At 43.3% G+C, this 12,869-nt stretch overlaps 1 protein-coding gene across 2 annotated transcripts in view; it reads left to right on the top strand.

Annotated features, from left to right (window-relative positions):
- The window catches only part of LOC104369240 (cohesin subunit SA-2), a 66,368-nt gene that overhangs the window by 48,195 nt on the left and 5,304 nt on the right, over positions 1–12,869 (top strand). For both annotated transcript variants that reach the window (XM_032996564.2, XM_032996566.2), the window contains 8 exons: positions 595–672; positions 2,583–2,675; positions 3,331–3,499; positions 5,425–5,576; positions 6,420–6,521; positions 7,868–8,022; positions 8,117–8,245; positions 11,990–12,180. In XM_032996564.2, the coding sequence (XP_032852455.1) occupies positions 595–672; positions 2,583–2,675; positions 3,331–3,499; positions 5,425–5,576; positions 6,420–6,521; positions 7,868–8,022; positions 8,117–8,245; positions 11,990–12,180 (1,069 nt within the window). The remainder of the gene's footprint in view (positions 1–594; positions 673–2,582; positions 2,676–3,330; positions 3,500–5,424; positions 5,577–6,419; positions 6,522–7,867; positions 8,023–8,116; positions 8,246–11,989; positions 12,181–12,869) is intronic.

The raw sequence follows: 12,869 nt of genomic DNA on the forward strand, positions 1-12,869 counted from the left end.
AATTACGAGTTGTTGCAATTTCTGCCTTTGGGTTGTCTGGCTGTCTCAACTCAAACGTCGGCTGTGCCGAGGTGGAGATGTATGTCCTGGGATTAATTCTAGCAGTAATGAATGTTAATCAGACCCCATTTTCAGGAGGGGACTTGAGGTTATTTGTGAAGGGGTGAAATGTAGTTGAGTAGAGAGAGTCTGCAGCCAGTGGGTAGAGGTGGACACCTTTAGATTGGAGCACCAAGGTTTGGCTTCTGCTCTGAATTGCCCTCTGGAGGGGTCTGCCTTCCACCAGAGACTGCAGAGAAATCCTGAGAAGCTAAGCTAAAGTTGGCCTCTGTGAACACCCTTTGTAGTACTTGGTTATTTTCCCCCTGAACTTGTCAAGACGTCAGAATTCTGCAGAAGTAGCACCTTAGTAATGAAGTTTCTCAGGTGGCAACGTTTGCTTGTATGTGAACCTATAAAGCTTATTTTGAGGGTCTAAATACAGTGCAGAAATGGTCATGCAAGCAGCACGCAGAAGCTTGGATGCTTCGTTTAGTCCTAAGCTTTTTCCTATTGAGACTTTCATGTAAATAAAGGCCGTGTTTTTATTTGCAGATGATCCTGCCGGCTCTTCAGTGCACCTATTTTTCTCTCCTGTGGCAACTAGCTGCGATTTCAGAAAATTCTCCCAAGGTTGGCCACTGCACGTCATTTTGAAACCCAGAGTTGTGCTTCTAGAAGTTATAGTTGCTTTTCTGTTCTCAAATTGCCAGAAAAAACCCAAGCTTTCTAAGAAGATAATCTGTGTTTTTTTCTTGAGAAACCCAAATTGAGTTGAAGCATTTTCCCTCTGATTTGCCCTCTTTTTTTAAAAAAAAAGTGTTTATGCTTTTTCAGTCTGCAAGAGAATAAGTGAACTGTGGTTCACCTCTATTTTTACTGTAAAACATGTGCATCAAATTCCTGGGGCTTGATGGAGATAAGGAACTTGTTCCATTGCCAAACAGTTTGTTGTTTTCTTGTTTCAAGCAAGAAAGAATATTCAATGAAAACCGACTTGTTTTACTTACGTTTTTCCGGCAGAGAGTTTGAGGAAAGTGGTAATTTTCTCATCAGCTGACTATTTACTTTCTTAATCGGTTTTAAGAAGTGCCAAGCTCTGGCAGGTATTTCAGGAGACAGTTTAGTTTAGGACACCAGAGAGGAAAGCTCTTTTTAGCTTTGGTTCCCGTGTGAATGTGTACCTGTGCGGCTCCTCTTCATGGTGGTTTCTGACTACACCGAGCGCTGCTGCGTCTGTCATTCTGTCCCCTTCCCCTGGTGCTCCTGTGCGTACAGAAGAGGACGCTGACACGGACGTTTGTTTTGTGTGAGAAATGCTAGCTGGGTGGCTACCCGTTTGGGGACTGATTCACTGTCTATTCCCGTCCCGTTTCCATTCCTGTGTGGATGTCTGCATCTCCCGCTGTTCTAGTATGTTCTGCCTTTGAGTCCAGACGCGGTTAGCGTGAGTGATAATGGGGCAGCGCGTTTTTTAATTTGGCCTTTCATGTGGGAGCAGATTTTGATTGGGAGCACAGTGTTCCAGCCCACTTCGCAGGGCCGAATCTGGATGTTGGCAGAGAGGGAAGTTCCAAGAGCAAAAAAGAACATTTCCTGGACAGCAGCTGTAGGACTGTTTCTCCACCCCCTCCCCCAGTGATGTTAAGGCAGTGTTTTGCCTCCCCCTCTGCTCCTTCTCAGTAAGCTCTGGGATGGATCCCCTTTCTTATAGATACAATTGCACAGCATGAAATCCAGCCCCCCTGTAAGGGCATTTCTCTTCTATTGACTGCTCAAAGCTGAGTGCAGTGCAACAGCTGGGACCTGGTGAAGGATCAGAAAGTCTTCTACGTGGCCGTGGGCAAAACAAAGAGTCTGTCTTGCTGGATTCATCTTAACAAAGACGTTCAAGTTTCTGAGTGCCAAAGTTAGGAGCGTAGTTAAACTGCATTCCCTCTGTAGTCAACAGAGGGAGAGAGAAGAGTGACCTCCAGAAGGCAATTCCCATTGAAAATTAGGTGGGATGGACCAGAGTTTTTGTGACTCTACTTCCATCTCTGAAGCGGAAATCATTATCGCAGCTTTAGGAGGATAAGTTGAAGTGAGTAAGGGAATAGATGCTGTTAGAGCTGCCCATCCTACAGATGGAGAAACAAAAGAGTTTGTGACTTGCTGCAAGTGTGACAGATCATGGAATCATATCATAGAATCACAGAGGCGTTTGGAATGGAAGGGACCTTAAAGATCATCTAGTTCCAACCCCTTCCACTAGATGCACGTGTCCTACTGCTATTTGTCACATTTCTGCACCAGAGTTGGGGGGGGGGAAGTATATGTTTTTATGGATTGACCTTTCTGTCCCAGCTACTGCGCCTAAAAACAAGACGTGGTTTTAAAGTTGCTACTGTGAGATGTCAGCTTCTTTCATAATGTCATCAGCTGTGCTCTTAAATGAGTAGTATCAGTGGAAGAAACACGCGACTGTTGTTTGTTCTGTAATTCTCTATTGACTCATAGTCCCCAACATATTTGTCCTGTCACTTTTCCTGAATACTTTTTAGGAGACTCTTTATGCACTAAGAAGAGAACTGAGACGTTTCAGTCAGATTTGCCTGTGCTTCCTGCAACATAAGGAAAAAGATGTAAGAGAAAAGGTTTGTGTTTCTCTATCACTTAACTGGCATTCACGCTCAGTCCTCCTTTTAAATGCCCTCCTTTCTTTTCATACTAGTATTTCTTATATAGATTTTTGCTAATTTCTGTCTCTCAGCAGAGAGAGAACTCTTTAAAAAAACCCAATCTTCAACTATTTATCTTAAAGAAAATTAAAGTTATGTTAGTTAAAATGCTGCAAAAATTAGTGCTGTAATCAAGCATAGATATGTGTCTGCATGGGTCCATCTGTAGAATCCAGACCTGAATCTGAATGATTCAATTTGCCAGCTGATAATCACTGTTTTCTGATCAGACTGATCAGTGTACTGGTTGCTATCATTGCTTTATTAATGCCTTGCTACGAATATTACTTCAAAAATAAAAAAAAAAAATGGAGAAATTGTTCAACGATTCACATGTTAAAAGAGAGATAGTCTAGCGTAACAGAGCTCTGCTTCCTTCCCATGGAAGTTTGGAAATCTTTAGGTGGTGTTCATGCATGGTAGGGACAAACAGAAGTCTTTAGCTTGCAAGGAAGAAGTGGGATAGACGCTAGATTGTGACTTGTGGTGTTTGATGGAGATGCAAAGTGGAGTTGGCGTGAAAAGTAACATGGTCTCTAAATCCTTCTTTGGCTTTGTTTGCTTGATACAGGCCTTCATGGTACTCTGTGACTGGTTGCTGATTTTGAGTCATCAGGATTCAAATAATAGCAAAGAAGAAGTTGGACTTCTAGATTATCTTCCTAGCGCATCACTTCAGGAGAAACTGCTTTTGTTTATCCAGGAGCATGTTTTCGTGGAGGAAGAAGAGGAAAGCAAAGGTGAGACATCTTCATCACTGGAGAAACAATCTACCACTTTTGCTGTCATTTGGCATCTGCGCTGAACATATCAGGAAAAGGGGCTGGTCTTTTTGTTGTTGTTGTTGGATTGTTTTTTTTTTTTTTTGCCTTTTTGTTTGTTTGTTGGGTCCCTTTGCAAAAAAAGTGGCAGGCCTGTTATTCACTGATCTGTATCCACCGAGGGTCGACCACAGGAAATAGCTGCCAATTTACTTGTAGGATGAAAAGGGCTGGGGTAGTGCAGGGATGGGTGAGAATGTAAAAGTCATTGGTAGACTGACTTTGACGGTACAAATGGCAGTGTCAGAGGAAGGCCTTGTGGTATTACAGTGTGACTGTCAACATATGGACACTTCTAAGCCATCAGAGAGAAAAAAAAAAAAAAAAAGAAAAAGCCACTTCTAAGCCATCAGGACTAGTGGATTTTGATTTGGGGAGTGTGGGGCAGATTTAGTGGGAAATAGCACTTGTTGCTCTGTTGCCTGTTTCCAACACATTCAGATACCATATTGAGGCTGTTCTTGTGAAGGCCGGTTTCTTTTGGGAATGTTTTGAAAATAGATCGTTAGTTCGTTGTGGTTTTGAGGCAGAGTTAAACTGTCGTGCTTTGAAAAACCAAGCATTGTTTTAGATTACTCTTTCAAACTTGTCCTTCGGCTGGAGTTCTGTGTTCAGTTTTGGGCACCAGACTTCTTCAGGTCACAGCCTGTATACGCAGGAAGCGATGGGCCTAAATTGCAACAGGGAGATAGTAGAAGAGAATCCTTACTGGTAAAGGTAGAGATAAAATAGGAAAGGTTGCTCAAGTAGCTTGTAGTATCCTAGTCATGGGAGTTTTTGAAGCAGGTTGTGTTTCAGGTTGTGTATGTTATGTATCTGAAACTGCTAAAATCGATCCTGTTGTGGGTTAGATGGCCTGAGATCTGTTTCAAACCCATTTTGTACGATGCTTTCAATGTCTCAGCCCTCCCCATAAAGGATCCCTGTCATCCCATTGCAGATTCCTTCTTGAACAAGTGATTTTGTTGTGCTATGGGTGTGCTTGTCTGTGTACGCAGCCGGCAGCTGCTCCAGTTTAGTTTTAACTCTTAATTTGCAGACACTTCTGATCAGTCGCTTGCCCTCTGTTTGCTTCCAGGCCCACACAGTCGTGCTAGAAGCAGAAACAGTCCACATCAAAATTATAGGTCAAAGACTGAAGCCTTTTGGCAGTTGATAGATTACATTCACAGCAGGAAAGAGTGTATTTTGGCTCTCCTGCTGCAAGAAGCTTTCCCCAAGCACCTTCATAACCGTTTTGGAAGACTCTTAAGAGTATTTGTTTTCCACTAGCTATCCAGCTAGTAATTAACCCATGTTCCAGAGACTTAATATGTTTTTACTGATATGAATTGACTTTTATCTTTCACTCTTGTTCATAACCACTTGGAGAGTTTCACCAGAACTCTTCTCTTGTTGACTGTGTATGGCAACTTTTTGTAGGGTTTCTCCTGAGTTATCTGCTGTGTTTCTAGCATCTGTGTTATTCTAGGCAAAAAAAAAAAAAAAAAAAAATGTGGTTGCAATTTGTCTGGTCTCTTCCATTTGGTGTGTTCATGCCTTTTGTTCCGTAGCTGTGAGCAGTGTGATACAAGGAGATTCTGACTAGTAGAAATGTGAAAGCCCTGTGAAGATCAGAGTAGTAGACTGTGGAAATAACTCATTTTCACTGTCATCAGCTGCAAGTTTTGAAATGGAAATAACCCTGTATTTTCCAATGCACACAGGAACGAGCACTCGCATCTGTTGCTTAGCATGTTGACTGAACAGCTGAGTCTGTGCTATTTGGATGAAAGTTGGTCATTAAAATTGAGATATCTTGAATAAAGTAGTAGAGCAGAGCTTCAATGCTTTTATTTCCCTAGACCTGACAGAAGAGGAGGAGAGAGAGGATGAAAGTTGCAAACTTGACGACTTGCACAAAAAGCGGAGTCTTCTTGCAGCATATTGCAAGCTAATAGTGTTTAATGTGATAGAGATGACTGCGGCTGCTGAGATCTATAAGTATTATGTGAAGGTAATGTGATAGATAAGGTTGCTTTGCCTATCAGTGAATTTTAGTTTTTGAAAGAGACTCCAGTGTTTGTGAAGGATGTGGGGTTAATAGTCTTACGGCTCAGAATCCTTGTATAATCACAGAAGGGCCATAAATTCAAGCGAGAGCGGGACAAATCTCTCTGCTTTGCTCTGCAAGGGTACCTGGCTGCAGGCTGACTGAAAATTGTGTAGAGGGTGTGTCTGCCCGAACATCTGCTCCTCAGCTTCTCCAGAGAGGCCGCTGCAGAGGGGCAGTTTATGGCTGGGAGAGTGTTTCAGCTGCCGAGATTCTCACACTGAAGCAGTCAGCTCCCTTCGTAGAGCTCGCACACTCCATTCGCAGGTGGCCCGGATTTCACAAGAGTCCCGGTGTTTAGACAACTGGCAGAACTTCAGCCAGTCTGAAGTGGGTGTGAGGAGGGCCGAGAACAGCAGAGAGTGGGCAGTTCCCTTGGGTCACCCAACAGGACTTTGGAAATGCCCGACTGCGGATCTTGTTCTTTACTTCACTGGGCCCAAGACAAGCGCTGGTTAAATACAGAAAACTGTTTATCTCCCGAGGAGGCTTTGTTCTTTTGTTACAATAACTACCTAACAATTTCAGTGTAACTTTAATTTTTGTGTTACTCTTAAAGGAGCATACCATTGCTTTACCCATGAAATAATATAAAAAGTCCAGTTTTCATCGTTTAGCTTGGTGGTTCTGATATTAAGAGTGTTTTATGAACTATTTATGTCGCATGATCACAGTCATGTGTTTTGTGTACTCCCAGTGCTAAAGGAGGGGAATGATAATTCTCATATGTTTTGTTGCCGTTAATAGACCTACAATTATTTTGGAGACATAATTAAAGAAACGTTAAGCAAGACGAGGCACAATAACAAAATTCAGAGTGCCAAGACACTGATTCTCTGTCTGCAGCAGGTAAGGTTAAGATTAAAGCAAGAGTCTAGGGGCCCTTATGACAGCTGTATTCATATTGGAGTTTTTTACCTACCTTGCCTTAATTATTCAAATTCATTAAAAAACTTAGTGGAAGAAATTGTTTCCTTGCCTGTACTTTCTATGTGCATGCTGGTTTTGCATGTCATAATTAAAGCTCCTTTCAACTCATTACCTCTGTTTTAAAATGTAATTTTGTGCGTGATTTTTTTGTCTTGGTTTTAATCTTCAAATTCACAGTGTGTTAGGACTAATGTGAGGTTACAGAGTGTTCCTTGGGACACGGCAGGTGTCTCCTAACCTTAAAAAAGGTTAAGGATATTATTCTGTGTTTTACAGACTGCCTCAATTCCTATTGAATTTGAGGAACCACACGCGTGTCTGTGGCTGGCCAGCTCTAATACCCAGCATTTTCAGTGTTTTTTTTTTTCTGGAAGAAAGTGGCTTGCAGTTCTTCTGAAGAGTCGCAGTGACTGGGGCTTGCAGCTGCTGACTGATGAGGCCAGTCAGCTATTTTAGCAGCTGCTTTTGCCGGCTCTGCCCATGACCAGAGCTGCTTCTAGCTTGGAGTTGTGCTGGAAGCCGCAGAGCAGGCTCCTCCCGGGAGGTACTGACACATGAGCTTTGCTTATTTCACACACATTGCCAGGGGCTTAGGTCTGTGAACTAGCCCCTGAAATCTGAGCTTAGATGAGGCTAAGCAGCATTTGGCTCCCTGTATTCTGCTGACATAGTCAGGACTTTGTGTTTAGGTATCGCATAGACAACAGGCCTTTTCTGGCCTTTGCTTGACCTTGACAGTTAACAGGTTGAAAAGAACAAGCCACCTCCGTGTTCTGGTAGGAAAAAGCCCCAAAACGTAGTTAATCGGGCTCAAGACGTGGTTTCGACCCGGTCTCCCCCTCAGAAATTGGACTCTGCTGCTGCCAAACTTGCTGCTTTCTGTCTGCATTCGGATACTCTGAAACGCCCTCAGGCCAGTTAGACCTCGGGGCCTCGATTCAGAAGTCCCAACAGGAGACGGGGGTCGGCGAAGCCATCGTCTTCAGGAATCAGTTCTCTGGTTATGCACATCGTTCTTGTAATTTTATGTTTGGATCTGTGCCTCTCTGTTAAGCACGACATTGTCCTTTGTGTAATTTACTTGTCGTTGTTCCAGTCACTGGCTTCTGAAACACATGACTTAACCTGCTCTTTTATAAGGCTTCTGTCCGCATCAGCTAACTGCTGCTTGCTCTGCACGTGTCCGTGTCCTCCTGGTGTTTTTTTTTTTTTTTTTTTTGCCTGTAGGATTACACATGGTTGCTTATCTGAGACTTCTTTTGCAGCTGTTTCAGACATGCACAGAACGCCAAGGTAGCAGTAGCGGTGTGGACTTCTCCTCTGCTTCCTTCACAAACATGAAAGAACTTGCTCGTCGCTTTTCACTAACGTTTGGCTGGGACCAAGTGAAATCTAGAGAATCTGTAGCCATGATACACAAGTATGTGCCACGTAACATCACTTTGTCCATGGTCATTGCTTTGATTAGTTGTCTGGTTTATTACTCTGTTCTTTTTTTCTTCTTCTTTCAATAGGGAAGGGATTGAATTTGCTTTTCAAGGAGCTATGGGATTAGATGGAAAATGCTTGCCTCCTAACTTGAGCTTTCTGTTAATCATCATTGAATTTTCCAACAAGCTGCTAAAACCAGACAGAAGACTAGTGTAAGTTAAGTTCTTGTACATTGTCATACACAGTTTGTGTTTTGTGTATGGGACACTTGACCTTCAGTGTTGAAGAAGTTGCTCGAGGGCTTTTCAGAGAACATTTGAAAACAATCCAGCCCTGAAGCTGTGAGTTTGAGAGACACTTGTTGACTTTTGTAGCAGTAGTTATTTCAGATTGTATGTGCGGTATGCATTCTAGATCTTTTTAGACATAGTTGTGGCCATATAATGGTAATTCTTGTAAATGAAGGACGGTGTTAATTTGGCGCAAGAGATTTGCAGCTTGACTGGCTGGGGGAGCAGCAGGAATGCTTTCCTCCACAGAACAGTAAAGCAGAAAAGATTGAGGGAGAGATAGTGCCCTAATTCCAGAGCTTCGGGGCTCAATTACGTGAGTTCCATGGAAAATATCTGGAATAGAAGTATACATGACACCGTTCATAATGTGGATATTTAAATTCAAGAATTTACTATTTAGAGGGGAATATGTCCCAATCCACTTGGGCCCGTGCTTCATGGTGCTTTAAATGTTTACAATTAATCATGTAAGAATAATAGCCTTATTTTAGGATCATGGGGCATTATACATCTGAACAGATGATTCTGTCTCTTGTTCCCTTCTTCACCTGCCTCAACCCCAGTCATTTTTGAGAAGGAAGTAAAGTTCTTCCTTCTATTTGAATGATATTGTCATTACTTCCCTTGTCAGTACTGCATATTTGGATCAGGATGTCTGCACTTCAGTCTCTTACTTAGAGACGAAACATTAAGACACATCTGCCTTTTTTAGATTTCTGAGCAAATCGCTCCAGTACTTGACAAGAAAAGTTCCACTTCAGAGAAGTCAGTGGAAATGGAAAAAACCCTCAAGCATCGCATCTGGCCGAACCCTGTGTAATCTGTTTGCTCCTGTTTTACTTTGTCTTAAATTGGAGGTTACCTTCCAAGGGCATCATCAACCAGTTTTTATGTAACAAGGGTCAAGAGTGGTACACGACAATCACGGTTTATTAACAATGGCCAGCTTACCCAGACAATGTATTTTAAAAAACGAATTCAAACCCAAAATGCAAAATACAGAAGAAAAAGATTTGAGACGTGCTGATTACACCCCCCGGTAAATCTAATGTGGATAATCGGCCATAGTGATAACTTCCCTTTCTATTTTTGTGTTTTTCTTGGAGAGAATCTTTGGGATCAATGGCTAGAATTGGTTTGCATAGAATCACAGAATGGTTTGGGTTGGAAGGGACCTTTAAAGACCTTCTAGTTCCACCCCCCCCGCCATGGGCAGGGACACCTTCCCCCAGCCACAGCTTCTCTGGGCACCCTGGGCCAGCGCCTCACCACCCTCCTGGTAAAGAATTTCTTCCTAATAGCTAGTCTAAATCTGCCTTCTTTCAGTTTTAAGCCATTACTCCTCATCCTATCCCTACATCCCCTGATCCAGAGTCCCCCCCCACCTCTCCTGCCCCCCCTTTAAGCCCTGGGAGGCCGCTCGAAGGGCTCCCCGGAGCCTTCTCTTCTCCAGGCTGAACCCCCCCAACTCTCTCAGCCCGGCCCCCCAGGGGAGCTGCCCCAGCCCCTGTTTTTTCCAGTTTCTGTACAACTCTGTCTATGTTGTCTCGATTTTAAAGAGCTGTTATAATCTGTGTGGTGAGACTTCTGCAATAAGTAGATTTCTGTTAATCCATACTTGAAAAGCTTTGTCATTTCATTTACCTCCAAGGAGTAATTTTTAATTAAACAAGAGGAAAATATTTCATCATTGATGCGGCCAGATTTAAAGCTAGGTCCAGGTATTTTTTTTTCCTAGTGCTATATTTAACTTCTTGACCAGAGGATATATTCCTGAAGTATATTCCTGAATGTATTAGATACATTCATGTAGGTTTATTCATTGAAAGCTTTTGTGGGAAACACAGGACCTAGCAGGGAATGCACTCTGACTTCAGTTCTTACTGCTTTGGACCTTCCCACTGCTGCTGGGAACAAATGGGAAACAATAAAATTCACAAGGGGGGAAATTGCAATTTTATCCACAACTACATTCAGACTATGTTTCTAGAGTAACAGTTTCTATTCTGGGAGGCCTAAAATGCCTTGCAGGGGCTGGAGATTGTATTTCCTCTTAGAAATATTTAGATTTAGCTCCATCATAAATTACTGGGTGGAATGTTTTAGGTCAACATGAACTTTTAGAAATAAACATCTGGTTATTTTCATTTTTATTATTAATCATAGGATTGATGTCCAGGTCTGTATGTTAACATATGTGAATGTACCTGTAACAGATGAGATACAGAATATGGGCATTTGTTAGAAAGGAGTATATTTCAACACCATCAAAGCACATGGATTTTAACCTCCTCCCCTGTAATTGCCGAGGCTGTAGCAGTAAAATATCCGACTTGTCAATTGCTCTGTGCCACAAAACGCGCACGAGAGATGAATTATTGAATAACAAGCAGCACGAAGGGCCCAATTCCTGAATCAGTAGGAGTCTTTCCATTGCCATCGATAGCAGTTGGATTAGACCCTAAAACAGTAGTTACAATACGTGCTTGTTTGAAACCAACAAATTCCATTACCAGGGTTTCTTGATCCCTGGGGCCCCCAGAGCCCAGAACTCTAATTGTTTTGGAGTCAGTGCTTACCCTAACCTCCTCCCAGCACCGGTTTTCTTGTTTTGCAAAGTGAATGAAATGTCTGATATTTTCCAGGCCACACTCCTAATCAGAGAAAGAATAGTACACTGTACAGGCCGGCGTTAAAACTGTCACTTGTGGTATTTGCTAAGGTGGGGTCTGTTTTAGCAACACTGGGCTTGATTTTAAGGTGATGAGCTGTAGCTGAAATGTGGTGAATACTCAGTTTCTAATCCCGAGTCGGACTTTGGTTTTCTTTTCTTATTGTTATGAAGTAGGAACGGGTCAGAAAGACTTTGTCGGAAACGTCCTGGTTTTCAACAGGAGTGTTTGAAGGAGACCTCTTTGCTCCAGAGAAGGTGATAGCTTCACCCGGGATTCAGGGAGGCCCAGTGTCAAGTCTCTGGATCGAATCAGGCAGGACAGGGGTTGGAACCAACGTTCCCCCCCGTCCCGTGTGTGGTCGTAACTGCAGAGCTGTTAACTGCGTCCTGCAGACACGTGGCATCTTATTGGGAACCTGAGAGAACTGGATTGAGCTGGAGATGATACCGCGGAAAAGCGGGTTTATTGGTGGTTCTCGTTTTTAATTTTTTGACAAAACGGGGAACTCGTGATGTAAATACCCCCCTTTTCTTACCTGCTGAATCACAAGGCGCGTCTCTCACCCGGGCTCTCCTTTGCCTCGCAGTCCAGCAAGGCAGAAAAGGGCCACCAGAAGCAGAAGGGCTGCGTCCTCGCGGAGTCCTGCTCCGCTCAGGCTGCGCCTGGCAGCAGCAGTTGGCAGTGACTCCTCCTGCACTGGGAGTTCTTTCTAGCGACCGATGTCATTCTGTAATTCCTGTGGATCTAGTGTTGCTTCTGATGCCAAAATTCAAGCACTCTTTGAGTTTTGAAGTCATTTGCATTTGAAGCATTCAGAAATTTCGGAGATCTCGGATATTTCTGAGAAAAGGGATGGATGCCCTTCCTTTTTCTTCGACAGTTCTGTCTGCACCTTTGGAGAGTAAACGCCTTTCTAGCACTACCTTCCCTAGGTATTGAGGGGAAATACATGCTGAGTTTTCTGATGCTTGCTTTTGCTTTCCTCCAGGTACGCTTACTTACAGAGGTATATAGCAGAACCACTGCCTTGCAGAGGAGACGAATGGCAGCCGTTGATTTGGTACAGAAACTCTTTATTGGCAAATGAAGATGAGGAGAGCTCTGTTCTCAGCAGTTCAGGAGAGTGCTCCCCCGTGGGCACATCTAAGACCTCTTCTTCTAAAAGGAAATTGTCTAACGGTATGAAAGCTTCCCCGCTCTGGCTCAGCTGTATTTACTTTGTCCCAGCTGAAGTGCACTTCATGCTTTGCATTAGCACGACCACAGCGTGTTGGACGCTGTGGACTTTCCAGCTTGAACTGTGGTTTTTGCCTTCAGCTTTTTTGTTGTTAAAGGTCTCTTCATCGCTCGATAGCAGTAAGGTTGGTCTGGAGACTTTGGGTGAGCCAAATTCAGATAATCTTGAATTCTGTTCTGTACTGGGCTCTGGCATTTGTCTGTGCCCCTGAGACCTGGTTCGTTGCTTTCAGTTGTCAAGTTGAGGGCATTGTTGCTTTAGGCCCTGCAATAACTGAGACAGGAGAGGTACTGCCAGAAGTTGGTTCGGATCTTCAGCCCAGATGATCTGGGCCAAATGATCTTCTGGGGTCTTTCTAGCCGTTGAACTTCTAGGCAGCATCTAAGGTTATACTCCTAACTTAAAGAGTTATAGTTAGGTGGGCTGCATCCAGGCTTTAGCAGCTCTCATGGACTTCCAATCCATGATGAGGAGTTCACTCCACGGGTACGGTGGGACTTAGTTAAATGTGCTAAAGCCATTATGAACACTATTGCCAGTAAAAATGCTAAGTGCTATGGACATGTGCAGTTTTATGTGGAGGAAAGGGAATTTTTCCAGAGCAAACTTTAGTTTCTTTCCCAACCATTCT

Source organism: Tyto alba, unplaced genomic scaffold, assembly GCF_018691265.1.
Source record: "Tyto alba isolate M040663 unplaced genomic scaffold, T.alba_DEE_v4.0 Super-Scaffold_14, whole genome shotgun sequence".
NCBI lineage: Eukaryota > Metazoa > Chordata > Aves > Strigiformes > Tytonidae > Tyto > Tyto alba.